The sequence below is a fragment of the Pelophylax lessonae genome (assembly GCF_965119305.1).
Source record: "Pelophylax lessonae genome assembly, chromosome: 3".
Classification (NCBI taxonomy): Eukaryota; Metazoa; Chordata; class Amphibia; order Anura; family Ranidae; genus Pelophylax; species Pelophylax lessonae.
The window spans coordinates 406790693-406807470 of record NC_138770.1 but is presented as its reverse complement, the minus strand read 5'-3'; the positions used below and the strand labels follow the sequence as shown (position 1 = coordinate 406807470).

At 38.2% G+C, this 16778-nt stretch overlaps 1 protein-coding gene across 1 annotated transcript in view; it reads left to right on the top strand.

Moving 5' to 3' along the window:
• The window catches only part of RFX6 (regulatory factor X6), a gene marked incomplete at its 3' end in the record, with an annotated part of 134183 nt that overhangs the window by 91674 nt on the left and 25731 nt on the right, over positions 1-16778 (top strand). The window contains exons 13-14 of the mRNA XM_082252515.1: positions 6104-6198; positions 14004-14121. Coding sequence (XP_082108641.1) covers positions 6104-6198; positions 14004-14121 — 213 coding nt within the window. The remainder of the gene's footprint in view (positions 1-6103; positions 6199-14003; positions 14122-16778) is intronic.

Sequence of the window (16778 nt, the reverse complement as noted above, 5' to 3'; positions counted from 1 at the left end):
AACAAACTTTTGTAATGCAAGCAAGGTCACAGCTAGTAAGGTAATCAGAAATGGGCATACAACCAACAGAAAGAATAGACCACAGGCAGATAATCATTCAGAATCCCGAACAGGAGATAGTTTTGAGCCGAAAATTCAACAGGATTCATAGATTGTACCTTGAAGATGATGACAGTCTCTGGGAACATTATATATTAACTTTAATGCTTTTCTATTACACTAGGCAGAGTTTTAGTGCCTGGTAGTGTTGGTGTTATGATTAGCATGAAACATTCTCACACAAAAAAAATCATGAGACCAGCATGCTCTTAGCACTGAGGCATACACTTACAGTGTATGACTAGCTGAGTATGCAGTGGAATATGGGCTTAGGCTTAAATATTGGTTAATTGTTATGGGTGTAACTTAAGTGTTAACTGTTGGGTGTATTTTAAGTACTAAGGGGGGACCTAAGAAGATGGAAAGTGTTTATTCTTTAAATCTATAACTTTTACTATGTGTCAGATGAATAGGTGAAGGTTTTATAAGATCTTTTTACCGGTTCACCAGGCAGGTAGCCAACAACTTAGAATAAACATTGTTTTTTCTCCTCTTAATTTGGATTTTTAAAGCAATCAATTGAAAACAAAAGAAAATATATAAAATTGAAATATTTATTAGAAAATGTTTAAAAAGGATTTCTTATAAATCACATGAACATATCAACTATATTGGTGATACAGGAGACCACCGAATAGAGAAATACAATCATACAATTGATAGAACCATATTATATATATTATATAATGATGGTTCTATGGACTTAAACAGTTTATGACTTGACTTAAACTGCCGGGGCCCACATTTTTATTTCATGCTGTTTACTACCACTTTAAGTCCATGGATAATGTTGTCCTGCCTCACATCTTGTTGCTCAACTCATTAAAATAGTCCTGCATAATGTGAAGAAGAACATCAACAGGATCGATAGTAATAGGTGTAGACTTCCTAAAAAGCACTGTTTATCTCTAGCTGCAGGCACACGCACTTTCCTGAAATATCGGCAATATCGGTAACCTCAGGGGCCGATATATCGGGGAAAGTGCATATCAGCCCCCGATATATTGGCATTGCCGATAATCGGTCGATCCCTAGTTAAAACTATTGTGAGTTTTTCGGTTTTTGGCCAATTGTGTCAAATTAGGGGGATTTCATTCATTTCCTGGCCTGTAGACTCAATAGGAAGTGAAAAAATATCTTTCCAATGTGGGAAATATCCTCTCTTAGACAGCTGTTACTGGTAACAAGGAGCCAAATATACCTGGGTTTGGTTTGGAGTTCACATGTCAAATCTTGGGAGCCATACAAATCAGTAATGGCTATTTTCAAGGTTAATAGGCAAGAGATTGTCTAACAAATGATATCGAGAGCTGGGTACTCTCCTGGGGGACATGCCCATAAATATACAGTAGCTTAAAGTGAAATATTAAAAATGTTCACAATTGATTTAAAAATCCTACTTGGGAATGTATTGAACCTGCCTGTGGTGCATCTATATGATATATGCAATCTACATAAAAAAAAAAACAGCATGGAGAGTCCCCAAAATAATGATATGTTTTATTTAAATTTCCTTAAGGTACAGTGTTGCATAACTAGGCAATCGCCAGTTAAAATAGCGCAGTGCTGAATAGCAAACAATGCTCATGAAGGGGTTAAAATCTTCTGGAGCTGAAGTGGTTAAAGGCTAAGTTCACCTTCCAGCACCAATATACCATTATATATTATTATTAAACCTCTGCTGCAGAAAAAATAACAGCTTTTAATTATTTTTAGAGCAAGGCCTTACCTGGTGTGTTCGACAGAAAAGTTTGACTTCCTGGTATGTAGATTTGGGGCGTGAGATACCCAGGCTTGGGGTGCCATTAACATGTAATGGCAATGCAAGCACCATGTGCATTTGCAGTGCATTTCTGAAATGCACGACAAAGCACGCATTTAATGCTCAGAAACGCAAATATGAATGAAGCCTCATTGTTCTTGTGTAAACACGCCAATTTCATTTTCAGGCCTCAATCACACCTAATGTAGTGTTAACCGAATATTTTTGGCTCATTTTTCCCGCAACATGCATAGTACAGCCCATTGATTTCAGTGGACTGCCCTACATGCAGCTAGGTAGCTCATGGGACATTTTGGTGTGTTGCAGTTTGTGCATTTTTTTATGTGCATTTTGCTGCATTTGATGCTCATTTTTTCATGTGACAAAATTTATGTTTGCTTCCCATGCCAAACAGAAACCACAAAGAAGAAAACATGGTGTTCAAGGGTTCATCATATAACAATATCTACAATGATATATTATACAAAATAAATATTTAAAAGCATACACAAGTAAATATACTCAAATGTTCTGTCTATTACAACAAATAATTACTGTCAAGTGAACAAATTAAATTTTGACACATTTCGTGGTTCATACCGCTTCTTCAGAACATTGTGTTCACTTATGACAGTTTATCCCATAAAATAATAATACTCACAAACCAGGCGCTCCTGGGGTGCCTGTAGGGTGGAGGGATAGAAGTAAGCCTGTCGGGCTCCTCAGGGGTTGTTCTGCTGCTAGCCAATGAGCATAGGAAGGGTGCTGATAAGGACAAAAGTAGATGAGGAAGGCAGCGCATGAACCACACCGGGATGCAATGGATAAAGGAGTCAGGTGAACATCCAGTATAGAAAGGGTTAACAATTTATTGGTATTGATTACCGGAAAACAAAGTACATAAAATGCTTACATCCCCTTTGGCTGGAGTGGACAAGGGCACCTGGCAGCAAGCAACACAATGTGAGAAGGTCAGTCTCCTGCGCAATGTGTGCCGGACAGGCGCCACTTGTGGGAAAACACCAGGAACCAGGGTGGGACACAAGCTCAATGGTTGCCATGACTACATGTTTCGCGCCATGCGCTTTATCAAGTCCCTTGGGCATGGCACGAAACATGGCGCATGGCAACCATATGGCTTGTGTACCACCCTGGTTCCTGGTGTTTTCCCACAAGTGGCGCCTGTCCGGCTGATGTCACCTCCCTGGAACTGCAGCGGAGTCCTTTCATCCTCGCGTCGGCTGGTTTCCGGCTTTGTGCACACACTGCTCAGCAGTCCTGGGAGACTGACCTCCTTGCACTTGTGTTGCTTGCTGCCAGGTACCCTTGTCCACTCCAGCCCAAAGGGATGTAATCATTTTATGTACTTTGTTTTCCGGTTATCAATACCAATAAACTGTTAACCCTTTCTATACTGGATGTTCACCTTACTCCTTTATCCATTGCATCCCAGTGTGGGTCATGCGCTGCCTTCCTCATGTACTTTTATCCCATAAAATATCTCTCAAATCTAGAAGTGAAAGACATACAATAGGAATAGGTATATAGTGCATTCTATTAAAAAAACATAATTATCAAAAAAACCTATCCCCCTGGGTAAAATATGAAAAAAGGAAAGGAAAACAGAAAAAAAAACAAAAAAAAAAACAAAACAAAAACCCAATAACCTGCTTTTCACAAAAACAACTATAAAATGCCAAGAGAGACACTCAGATCGTCCCAGGGTGCAGGGAGGATTATGAGGATAGCTGGTGTCTGTTTCTGGGTCGAAAAGGATGAGGTGCTGCCGCATAGTGATGCCGCCCATGTTGGAGGGTCTTGTTGACCATGCAAGACCGCGAGGTAAAGTGGTATACTGATGGTCAGCGTTCTCCATTTTAGGCAATGGCAGGCTTTTTTGGAACATGGTTATGCATTGTCCAATGGTTGGGAGCCCCCTCCAGCCTCCTAGGGTGGAAACCTTTTTGGATTTGATGGATACCCGTAAAGTGTCCCCAAGAGGCCCAGTGACTATATAGTGGCAGGCTGGTAGGGGCCTTTCTTTTTTTTCCTCTTGGTCATCTGGTTACCAGTGATTTAATTGTGCAAAAGGTATTTCACAGGCAAGTAATATGTCTTTCTGGTTGATGGAAAGTAAACGGTTTTAAGGTTGGAATGATAGGATGAATTATCTTATTACATTTTGTTTTATTTTAAAGTGTGACAAATTTGGGGTCAGTGTTAGGGCGGGAGATATGATTTGGCTACTCCTGAACCTGTTCCCGATTGTGTTAACACACATGGGCCTCTTTTGGATGTTATCTATCTGACTTTCAGAGATATGGAGATGGAACCTGTAAACAGAAATCCCAGTCTCATCGAATGCTAATCTATAGGTGGTTTGCCATAATATCAGCCTTTTTTTAGTAAGTACCTATATGAGATGTGTATTTTGTTTTTTTGGGGCCATGTTGGTTGTTCCTTTATCATAAGCCTCCCCACAGCCTGCTTATCTCTTTTGGCATTTTATAGTTGTTTTTGTGAGTAGTAGGTTATTGATTTTTTTTCTGCTCTCCTTCCCTTTCTTCTTCATATTTTACACAGGGGGATAGCTGTTTTGATAATTATGTTTGTTAAAAGAATGCTAATGTGTACCTATGCACATATTCTTATTGTATATCTTTCACTTCTAGATTTGAGAGATTTTTTGTGGGATAAACTGTCATAAGTGAACATAATGTTCTGAAGAAGCGAAATTAACCGGGAAACACATCAAAATGTAATTTGTACACTTGACAGTAATTATCTATTGTAATAGACAGAACATTTGAGTATATATACTTGTGTATGTTTTAAAAATGTATTTTGTGTATTATAGTATATTAGATACTTTTATACGATGGTTTGGTAATCTTGTTATGAAATGTAAATATCGGCAGGCCAACCTTGAACACCGTTTTCTTCTTTGTGATTTTGTTTTGCTTTTTGGGTTGGTGACCTCCCTGTACAGACATTATTTTGACTCCCTCTGCTACGTAGGCAGCCCTACTGTATATACATTTGTATGATTATTGCTTCCCATGCCATTCCACCAGGAATGCCTTGCAAACATAGTTGATGGGTGCAGGTTGTTTGTGCTAATGAGGTCAGCTGGTGAACTCCTTCCTGAGTCTTAACAGTTTTCATGTCCCAAATCTACATACCAAGAAGCCAAAAACTTTTCTATGGAACACATCAGGGCTGAGGTAAGGCCTTGTTCTAAAAACCATAGAAAGATTTTATTTTTCTACAATAGGGTTACATTAATGGCATGTTGGTACATAGGGGAGCTGGAATTTAGAAAAAAAAAAACATAACTTTTATTCACAATTAATATTGCCAGAAACCTAAGCAAAAAAATACAAACATGTCTGACCCTGCCATTGCACCCCACCAAATGATAGATTTCCTACTGACAGCTGAAATGTAAAAAAAAAGAAGACAGGGGATGTTTGCCAAATAACATGGCCATTTTTGTTTAATGTCGTTGACCAAATATGGCCATGACCAGTGACATAATATGATCAAATATGGCTATGTTAATATTTGGTCAGTGATGTCAGTTGTTCATAACTGTCTCTTTGATTATATTCAGTCTGAAGCCAGGAATTGCTAGCTGACATCTGAATAGAAGGCAGGATCAATTATGGTTGTTATGACCTCAGTTTAATTCCTGATGACATTGGTGAACAGGACAATTAGAGAGAGTGAATCTCACTAATGGGAACACATAGCAATAAAGACCTGACAGTGGTGTTAACCCTTTACAACTCTTCTAATCTTAGAACAAATTTTGCCTTTAGCTATTCTTTAAATGAATAGAGACTGGTCATGCAAATTTAATGTTCAGAAGGCTAAGCCTGTATTATTTGAATACCCAATCATGTGTAAAGTTAAAGGAGAGGATTTTTCCATGACCATGATTGGTTGATTGAAGAGATATGCCTTGCTTAGTGAACATTCTCATTCATAGTAATTTAACCCTCATAGTGTATCACATGGAGGACAAAAAGATACGTGCTTACTAAAAATCACCATTACATCTTAATTTAAATACTTTGTCATAAAACGTTTAATTCTGTACTTTTGTTCTATCTTCTTATAACCTGTATCTGCTATTTTCCCAAATCTCTATTAATTTTATAGTATCTGACAATTATTCCAAGTGTACTTTAGTTCCAGGATATCCACAACAATGTCACATTGTGCCTAAATATATTGCAGTCTTTCATGAACTAAAAGACCTTTTGAAGAAAAATGCAACAGTGGAGTCCTTCATTGAGTGGTTGGATAATGTTGTAGAACAAAGAGTTATTAAGGTAATAATTTTAATTTAATGGAAAAAAATCAGCAACTCTGAGCTTTGTGTACACATTATATTTAAGATAGGAAAGCAGCATTTAAAAGCAGGGGACTGATGTGCTATACCTAGAGCTTTTTTTTTTTTTGGATAAAACTGAAATTCTGGGCAGGCTGTGTTTCTTCTTACATTTTAAAGTATACCTAAAGCCAAATGTTTATTTTTTTATTTTGGTTAAAACCCCATCAGTTTATTTATTTATTTTTTACCACTTTCCTTCACTTCTATTCTATTGGTTGAACTGGATGGACTTGTGTCTTTTTTCACCCAGACTTAATGATGGGGTTTATTTACTAAAGCTAGAGAGGGCAAAATTAGTCACAATTCTGCAGAGAAACCAATCAGCTTCTAACCTCAGCTTGTTTAATTAAGCATTGGCAATAACGGAAGCTGATTGGTTTCTCTGCAGAATTCTGACTAATTTTGCCCTCTCCAGCTTTAATAAATAAGCCCCTATGTAACTATGTAACGTCCTGTCCCATAGGCACAGCTAAAAATGAGATACACCTCTTCAATGTGGGGAACATATTCTCCAAGACCTGATTCCCACCTATGCATTTTTTAGTGGGTTTTAAGTTTTGCAGAAACACACTACAGTCCATTTAACATGGTTTCCTATGAGTTACATTCACATCTGTGCATTTTATGGAAAGGGCCAGGGACCAGTAAGTTGTGTTTTTGGCTCCATAGACTTCAATGGGTCAAAAATGTGTATTGAAAAACGCAAAATGCACCTGGAATATACATCAACTGCAACCTGCATAGGTGTGGACCAGGCCTTAGTTAGTTGTCTAAACAAGTGCCCCCATTGGAAGATTTCCCTTCTATTTCTGTTCGCGTGATGACTTAAAGCAGAACTAAACCCTCCTATCATTTAGGAAGGCCAAGAAAGCTGCCATCTTGGCCTCTGATATTCAACTGCCATAATGGTGCAGATGTGATCAGTTATGACACCAGCCATTTGATGGTTTGACAGTTTGGTTAAGAGCACAGTTACATTCCTGACACATGCGGGAATGTAACTGTTTTATGAAACTGTTAAATTGATAAGTTTAGTTCCACTTTAAAATTTTTAATTTTCCCTCCATTTCAGTCCCAATGGCAGTGGGATGAATCAGTGATTACACAGAAAACAATAAACCCAAAAAAGGGTTCTAACTCTGCACGACACCATCCAAAGCGAAAAAAAAAATGCTTTGGCTTTCAGTAAACTTTAAGGCTCCCCTTTTAATTTTTTAATGCACTTTTAGTTTCTTTACTGCAGAAGTTACTATGTTTGATTTTTTAATAAATTTATTTTTTAACCCATATAAATTAGATTAGGTATTAGAATGAATTCACCTATTTTAGTTTATATATAGAGAATCTCTAAAAAATAGTCACTATTATTTGACACATTGTTTTGCCATTGTGCATTCAATGTAACTTCATAAATAAGACCCTAGGTTATGTTTGCTAATTTCTTGTAATGAGTAAGCCATATACTCTTTACTTTTTCTTTCTTTGAAAATAGATTTTGTGAAAGTGTGGAAACAGAGGTCTAAGATCTTTACCAATACTCATCTTGTTTATCACCAGGCTTTAAACTGAAGTTCTTTTTGTGTAACCTTTATTTTTCACATGCATGTTCTTACATATTTGAACTATTGTTTAAAAATAGATATTTTAAGAAACTATAAACTACACTTTCCAAAGTGAGCAAAGTACTTTCTTGTATTAAAAGCTATAGACTCCAAAAAGAAACATCATTTTGCCCCTGTACAAATCATTGGTACCTCATCTAAAATATACAGTTCACTTTTGGGCACCAGTCTGTGAAAAGGATATTCGAGAACTGGAGAAAGTGCAGAGAAGGGCAACCAAACTGATAAGAGACACGGAGAAGCTCAGCTATGAGGAGAAAATAGAGGAACTGAATTTATTCTTTCTTTAGAAGAGGCAATTAGGGGGGATATAATTACAAAGTAAAAAAAACATAGGAGGCCCATATAGTGAACTTGTTTTAGAGTTATTCACTTTAAGGTCATCACAAAGGGCAAATGGACACTTTTGTCTGTAGGAAAAGAGATCTAACCTCTTGATGCCTGAAGGTGAAACAAATCTTAATGTCTGAATGCAATTTTTACAACATTGGCATATGTGAGCACAACTGTACATCTCATTGTAACTACTTAGTTTATCTAGGTAAATTGTACCTTTTTTCAGGATAAATTGGGCCTTCATTTGGTGATATATGTTAATAGATATCTTTTGGTTTTATATTGATATTGTCAAAGAAGAACTGGCCCAAAATAGTAAAAAAATAAATAGTTGTTTGAACTTTTGCCATTACCATGATCCAGCACCAAAAGACCCCCCATAAATTCTCTTGCTCCTGACATTCACAGCAGTATACAGTATTTATTATTGTCTGTATCTGTAGTAGGATCAAAATAAAAATTGTACGCATTTTTTTTTTTTATCCTGCTTAAAACATACTGACACTGACTTTTGACACTGACACTTGACCCTGACCTCGACCCTGATGCTAAACTAAATCAGGCCTTGATATAGCTATTTTAATTATATTTATTATAATTTTTTAAAACACTTATTTTATTTTACATTTACATTCTCCTATGAGTAGGAGAAAAGGATACAATAGGGGAATTTTTTCAAAAACTGAATCAAACAGAATCTAGAGCTTCTATCTTCAGCTTGTTCAGTTAAGTTTTAAAAATGAAAGCTAGAAACTGATTGGTTACTATGCACAGATGTTCCAGATTTTAGCTGCTCGGGTTTTGCTAAATTCCCATCAATGTATGTCTTTTTACATTCTGAAGTAAAAGTAGGAGAGTATAGGGCCTGGTTTTATAGTAATTTTTGTGATTGCCAATCACTTGCTATTACAATGATCATGTGATTGAGAGCAGGTTCTCTCAGATTCCAGTCATTCGTATGGGACCCAGAGCTGTCAAGGACAACTCGGTTTCCATGTTGTGAGCACCCTATGGTGTATCCTTACAGCATAAACATATGCATATATGAAGGACCCACCTCCATTGTACTGCATACATGAGTGATACCGGTGTCAACAGGTTAATTTCCACATACATAAAGGCTTCTTCAGAGCAAGAGCTGTGAAAATGTCAAATAGTCTTACTCTGGAGTTTGTTTTATGCAGCTCAGTTGATTGTTCTAATATAAGCTTGATTCCTCATTCCTAAATGCACAAAATCTACACTGGCCATGAACGTTTTTAAGCAATAACCCCAGAGATTGTTGATCCAGGGAATATCCACTTGTCTTAAGGTATTAGGAAGGATTTTCCCTTCTGAAGGAAAGTAAATCATGTAAAGGATTAAATACATCACTTGATGTGCTGTGGAACTACTACTGGGGACTATTTTATACATATATAAATATACAGTGCATTTATACAGTGGGGATTGAAAGTTTGAGCACCCCAGGTAAAAATTTGTATTAATGTGCATAAAGAAGCCAAGGAAAGATGGAAAAATCTCCAAAGGGCATCAAATTACAGATTAGACATTCTTATAATATGTCAACAAAAGTTAGATTTTATTTCCATCATTGACACTTTCAAATTTACAAAAAACAAAAAAAATGGCGTCTGCAAAAGTTTGGGCACCCTGCAGAATGTATAGCATGCACTGCCCCCTTTGCAAGGCTGAAACCTGCCAGTGTCATGGATTGTTCTCAATCATCATCTGGGAAGACCAGGTGATGTCAGTCTCAAAGGTTTTAAATGCCCAGACTCATCTGACCTTGCCCCAACAATCAGCACCATGGGATCTTCTAAGCAGTTGTCTAGAAAACTGAAACTGAAAATAGTTGACGCTCACAAAGCTGGAGAAGGCTATAAGAAGATAGCAAAGCGTTTTCAGATGTCAATATCCTCTGTTCGGAATGTAATTAAGAAATTGCAGTCATCAGGAACAGTGGAAGTTAAAGCAGGATCTGGAAGACTAAGAAAAATATCAGACAGAACAGCTCGCAGGATTGTGAGAAAAACAGTTCAAAACCCATGTTTGACTGCACGATCCCTCCAGAAAGATCTGGAAAACACTGGAGTTGTGGTACACTATTCCACTATAAAGAGATACTTGTACAAATATGGTCTTCATGGAAGAGTCATCAGAAGAAAACCTCTTCTATGTCCTCACCACAAAAATCAGTGTTTAAACTTTGCAAATGAACATACAGACAAGCTTGATGGATTTTGGAAACAAGTTCTGTGGACCGATGAGGTTAATATTGAACTTTTTGGCCAGGAATGAGCAAAGGTATGTTTGGAGAAGAAGGGGCACAGAATTTGATGAAAAGAACCTCTGTCCAACTGTTAAGCATGGGGGTGGATCAATCATGCTTTGGGGTTGTATTGCAGCCAGTGGCACAGGGAACATCTCACGAGTAGAAGGAAAAAATGGATTCAATTTTTGGATGGTAACTTGATGTCATCTGTGAAAAAGCTGAAGTTAAAGAGAGGATGGCTTCTACAAATGGATAATGATCCTAAACACACCTCAAAATCCACGGGGGATTACATCAAGAGGCGTAAACTGAAGGTTTTGCCATGGATGGCCTTCACAATCTCCTGACCTCAACATAATTGAAAATCTATGGATAGACCTTAAAAGAGCATTGCGTGACAGACAGCCCAGAAATCTCAAAGAACTGGAAGACTTTTGTAAGGAAGATTGGGCAAAGATACCTCAAACAAGAATTGAAAGACTCCTGGCTGGCTAAAAAAAGCATTTACAAGCTGTGATACTTGCCAAAGGGGGCAGTACAAGATATTAACTCTGCAGGGTGCCCAAACTTTTGCAGACACCATTTTTTTGTTTTCTGTTATTTTGAAAGTGTAAATGATGGAAATAAAATCGAACTTTTGTTGACATATTATAAGAATGTCTAATCTGTAATTTGATGCTTTTGGAGATTTTTCCATCTTTCCTTGGCTTCTTTATGCACATTCATTTTTGCACTGAGAAGCTTCCGTCTAGCCACTCTGCTATAAAGCCCAGATTGGTGGAGGGTTGCAATGGTGATTGTGCTTCTGAAAATTTGTCCTATATCCACACAAGATCTATAGAGCTTAATCAGAGTAACCATCGGTTTCTTGGTCCCTCTCTTACTAAGGCTCTTCTCCCTTGATTGCTCAGTTTGGCCGGGTGACCAGCTTTTGGAAGAGACCTGGTCATGCAAAACTTCTTTTATTTGAGAATTTTGGAGCAAACTGTGCATCTGGGAACCTTCAGTGCAGCAGAATTTTTTTCATAGCCTTCCCCAGATCTGTGCCATGTAATATTCCTGTCTCTGAGCTCTACAAGTAGTTCCTATGACCTCATAGATTTTTCTCTGATACAGTATGCATTGTCAGCTGTGAGGCCTTTTATAGGGAGTTGTGTGCCTTTCCAAATCATGCCCAATCAATTTGCATAACTTACCACAGGTGGATTCCAAGGTGTAGAAATCTCTCAGCAATGATCAAGAGAAACAGGAGGCACCTGAGCTAAATTTCAAGTGTTGTTGCAAAGGGTCTGAATACGTATGCCAATGTAATATTTCATTTTTCCCTTTTCATACATTTGCAAACGTTTCTAAAATTATGTTTTCACTTTGTTAGTATGGGGCACTGAGTGTAGATTAATGAGAAAAAAAATGAATTTAAACAACTGTAATATTAGGTTGCATCATAACAAAATTGAAAAAGTGAAGGGGTTCTGAATACTTCACAAATGCAGTGTGTGTATACAGTATCTCACAAAAGTGAGGACACCCCTCACATTTTTATAAATATTTAATTATACCTTTTCATGTGACAACACTGAAGAAATTACACTTTGTTACGATGTAAAGTGGTGAGTGTACAGCTTGTATAACAGTGTAAATTTGTTGTCCCCTCAAAATAACTCAACACACGGCCATTAATGTCTAAATCGCTGGCAACAAAAGTGAGTACACCCCGAAGTGAAAATGCCCAAATTGGGCCCAATTGGCCATTTCCCCTCCCCAGGGTGATGTGATTCATTTGTGTTACAAGGTCTCAGATGTGAATGGGGAGAAGGTGCGGTAAATTTGGTGTTCTCACTCCCACTGTCTCATACTGGTCACTGGGAGTTCAACATGGCACCTCTCTGAGGATGTGAGCAAAAAATTTGTTGCTCTACATAAAGCTGGCCTAGGCTATAGGAAGATTGCCAAGACCCTAAAACTGTGCTGCAGCACAGTGGCCAAGACCATACAGCGATTTTTACCAGGACAGGTTCCACTCAGAACAGATAGAGTCCAAACTGGGGAGACCGCTCCAGGTGAGGCAGGAATCAGGTGCCGGTCGGATCCAGTAGTTTTACCATTTTGTCCTGCACTCACAGCGTGTATGTATTATATTTTGCCATTCGTTTGATGTGGAATAAATACACTCCATTTTTGAACTTTATCGGAAGTGCGGTCATTCCTTCTTGCTTCATCCACTCAGAACAGACCTCACCATGGTTGACCAAAGAGGTTGAGTGCATGTGCTCAGCGTCATATCCAGAGGTTATCTTTGGGAAGTAGACGTATGAGTGCTGCCAGCATTGCTGCAGAGGTTGAAGGGGAGGGGGTTAACCTGTCAGTGCTCAGACCATATGCCGCATACTGCATCAAATTGGTCTGCGTGGCTGTCATTCCTGAAGGAAGCCTCTTCTAAAGATGATGCACAAGAAAGCCGACAAACAGTTTGCTTAGCAGACTAAGGACATGGATTACTGGAATCATGTCCTGTGGTCTGATGAGACCAAGATAAACTTATATGGTTCAGATGGTGTCAAGCGTGTGTGGCGGCAACCAGGTAAGGAGTACAAAGACAAGTGGGTTTTGCCTACAGTCAAGCATAGTGGTTGGAGTGTCATGGTCTGGGGCTGCCAGCACTGAGGAACCATGAATGTCAACATGTACTGTAACTTACTGAAGCAGAGCCTGATCCCCTCCCTTCAGAGAATTGGCTGCAGGACAGTATTCCAACATGAGAACGGCCCCAAACACACCTCCAAGATTACCACTGCCTTGCTAAAGAAGCTGAGGGTGAAGAAGATGGACTGGCTAAGCATGTCTCCAGACCTAAACCCTATTGGGCATCTGTGGGGAATCCTCAAACGGAAGGTGGAGGAGCGCAATGTCTCTAACATCCATCAGCTCCATGAGGTCATCATGGAGGAGTGGAAGAGGACTCCAGTGGCAACCTGTGAAGCTCTGGTAAACTCCATGCCCAAGAGGGTTAAGGCAGTGCTGGAAAATGATAGGGCCACACAAAATATTGACATTTTGGGCCCAATTTGGACATTTTAACTTAGGGTTGTACTCACTTTTGTTGCCAGCGGTTTAGACATTAATGTCTGTGTGTTGAGTTATTTTGAGGGGACAGCAAATTTACACTGTTATACAAGCTGTACACTCACTACTTTACATTGTAGCGAAGTGTAGCGTTTCTTCAGTGTTGTCGCATGAAAAGAAATAATAAAATATTTACAAAAATGTGAGGGGTGTACTCACTTTTGTGAGATATTGTGCATATATATATATATATATATATATATATATATATATATATATATATATATATATATATATATATATATAGACAGATTTTCCATTAATTTATGAATTTATTTTTTTCTTTGAATTGAACTTATGTCTTCTTCAACCTAATATGTACTTATGTATAGAATTGCCTAATCTTACTTTATTATCATTCTTTTTTTTTTTTTTTTTTTTTACCAGACGAGCAAACAAAGTGGCAAGTCTCTGAAGAAGAGAGCTCAGGATTTCCTGTTAAAGTGGAGTTTTTTTGGTGCCAGAGTTATGCACAACCTAACATTAAACAACGCATCTAGCTTTGGTAGAAATCACAATATATTTCTCTTTAGTTTAGATTTTTTTTAACTGAACTCCACACAACAGCTAAATACACAATTTTAATTAATGTATGTGAAAGGTTGCCAATTTTGTCCAGCTAGTCCTGAAATTACATAACTTTCCTCTACTTCAGTCTAATCAACTTTGTTGCAATTTAAAAAAAAAAAAAAATAAGTCCAGCCTGCAAAGAAAATCATTAATACTTCAATATCTTGCCAGCAATGCCATTGAACTCTAAATATTAATCTTCTAAGTGTGTCAGATCTGGTCCCCCAGTGGCCACTGTGTTTTATTTTCACCCAGGCTCCACATACCATCTGTATCCTGTGGTGTCAGGTGCAGAACATTTTTCAGTTAGATTATCTGTTCAAAACAGTGGTATTTGGCAGCTTGGATGGTAGGAAAGGTAAGAATTAATACTTTCTTTGTGGACTGGGCTTCCTTAAAGTTTTTCAGCGGTAGAGCTGCATTAAATAATATAGCTTTAGTGGTAGGACCCCAACCTATTCTCGAACAGAGAATTGGCTATAGAACACTTTTGACACATCCCTCTGTTGTCTCACATAAGGTGGCTCACCTAACTGCCTCCTAGTGCTGTCCTTCCCTCTCCCATACCAAGTGCTACTGTATAGGGGGTTGCAAAACACCAATGCAAAATCAAATAAGGTACTTACACTAGCTGCATTTAAAAATATTTTTCATATTGTTTTAATGAATACATTAAACTGCATAACTGATGTATTTTTATATTTGCCTGAAGATCCGTTTTAAAGTGTTTGTAAAGGTATTAAAAAAACAAAAAACAAACATACTATACTCACCTCCTCAGTGTATGGGTTTTGCAGCCCCGATCCTCCTCCTCTCACGTTCCCCACTGGCTCCCTTGGCCCCTCCCTCTGCACTCCTGAGCCTTGCTCTTTGTGTCCCCAAGAAACAGAGAGTACAGGTCAGGCCCACCCCGGCCCCGCCCCCGCTCCTTCCTTACTGGCTGTGATTGACTGCAGTGGGAGCCAATGCCTCCTGCTGCTGCATCTCAGCCAATTAGGAAGAAAAGACCCAGGAGAGCCTTGGCTCTTGTGCACATTGCTGGATCAAGATGGGGCTTATATAAGTATTATGGGGGCTGAGGGGGGAGCTGCAAACTGAAGATTTTTTACCTTCATGCTTTTAGAACCACTTTAAGAAAGCCCTTCTGCAAAAATCAGTTCTTTGCGTGTCTCTAGAGTAAGTGTTTTCTGAGTCACTGACCAGAAAGGAGCATGTAGTTAGTGAAGTCAAAGGAAAGTCTGAACTCCTAATCTGAATGCTTGATGTGACTCAGAAAAAACTGAAATCTTTACATCGATTTAACAGCAAAGAAACTAGCAATTTCAAACATTAACACCAACAATGAAAGCCTATGTATTTTATCAGCATAGATTTGAACCTACTAGTATTATGGTATCCTTTTGTTAAAAACATAACCTTTATTTTATTCTTTCATCATGGAAAACAACTTTAAAATGCAAAATACTCTTGTATTAACCAATGAAATGAACTCTGAGTGTTGTTCAGCCCTATTACTAAGTCACAACTACAGGCTCAAGAAAAAATCACATAAATCCTATTGTATACAAAAAGTGCTGTTGGTGCCTTGCAAAAATAAAATTAAATTTGTATCAGTCTGTTATTACTGGAATATCAATACATGGCTCCAATTTCAGTCAATTCCTGCTGAAACAGACAAAATTTGAGCCGTGGGTAGCCCTGTTGACACCACCCAGCTCAAAAAAAAAAGACTTACTGATACTGATACTTGTTAGCACAGATTTTGTATTACAGGCAGAGGAGTTTTTACGTGGTGATGGTGAATATTCACTTTGAAGAAAGCTTTGTTTGTTATAGGGCGCACCCCAAAGGAAGATCGGGGCTGCTCTGTGCAAAATCTTTGCACAGAGCAAGTATGTATAGGCATGTTTGTTATTTTTATTTAAAAAAAAATTACAACCACTTTATGCTGCTAGCATTAGTGAATAGTTAAGAAGGTATATTATACTTGTTTTCTCGGCTAAGCACACTATCCTACCTGCATGTCTTATCTAAGGCAGATAGATATCTACATGCTACATAATGCTACATAAATCATCTGCCCTTACCCAAATTGGCCATGACTAGAAATGCTAGGGGGGGTGTTTCTCAAAGTGATTTCTCTACAAAATAAAGCATGGAGACATGGATGGAAGGGTGAGTTTGCTTAAACAATAATAAAAATGAATGAAATAGCATTTTCTGTTTGTGATGCTTGGATACAGTTCAGTTCCGCTTTAAGCTGTTTCAGTTGACAAGTGCAATGTCTGTAGTTCTGCCCTTTTCCCTGTGAGCTAAAGACCTTGCTTGGTCTACCCATGTCACCGAAACGAGTCCCCAGGTTTGGCATTCTCTATGTATGGTTTACTGCAGCAAGCAGTTATGCCCTAGCAACCTATTACAGCATGTTTTTACATTTCTCCCTGGTGTTATCCAATTGAAGGTTCCTGTATGAAGGGAAACTGTAACTATTTGCATAGCAAATTGAAGGTACCTGTATGAAGGGGAACTGTAACTGTTTGCATAGCAAATTTCAGTTTTAGAGTTTTTCTTTTAGAAAAAAGCAAGTAAAAT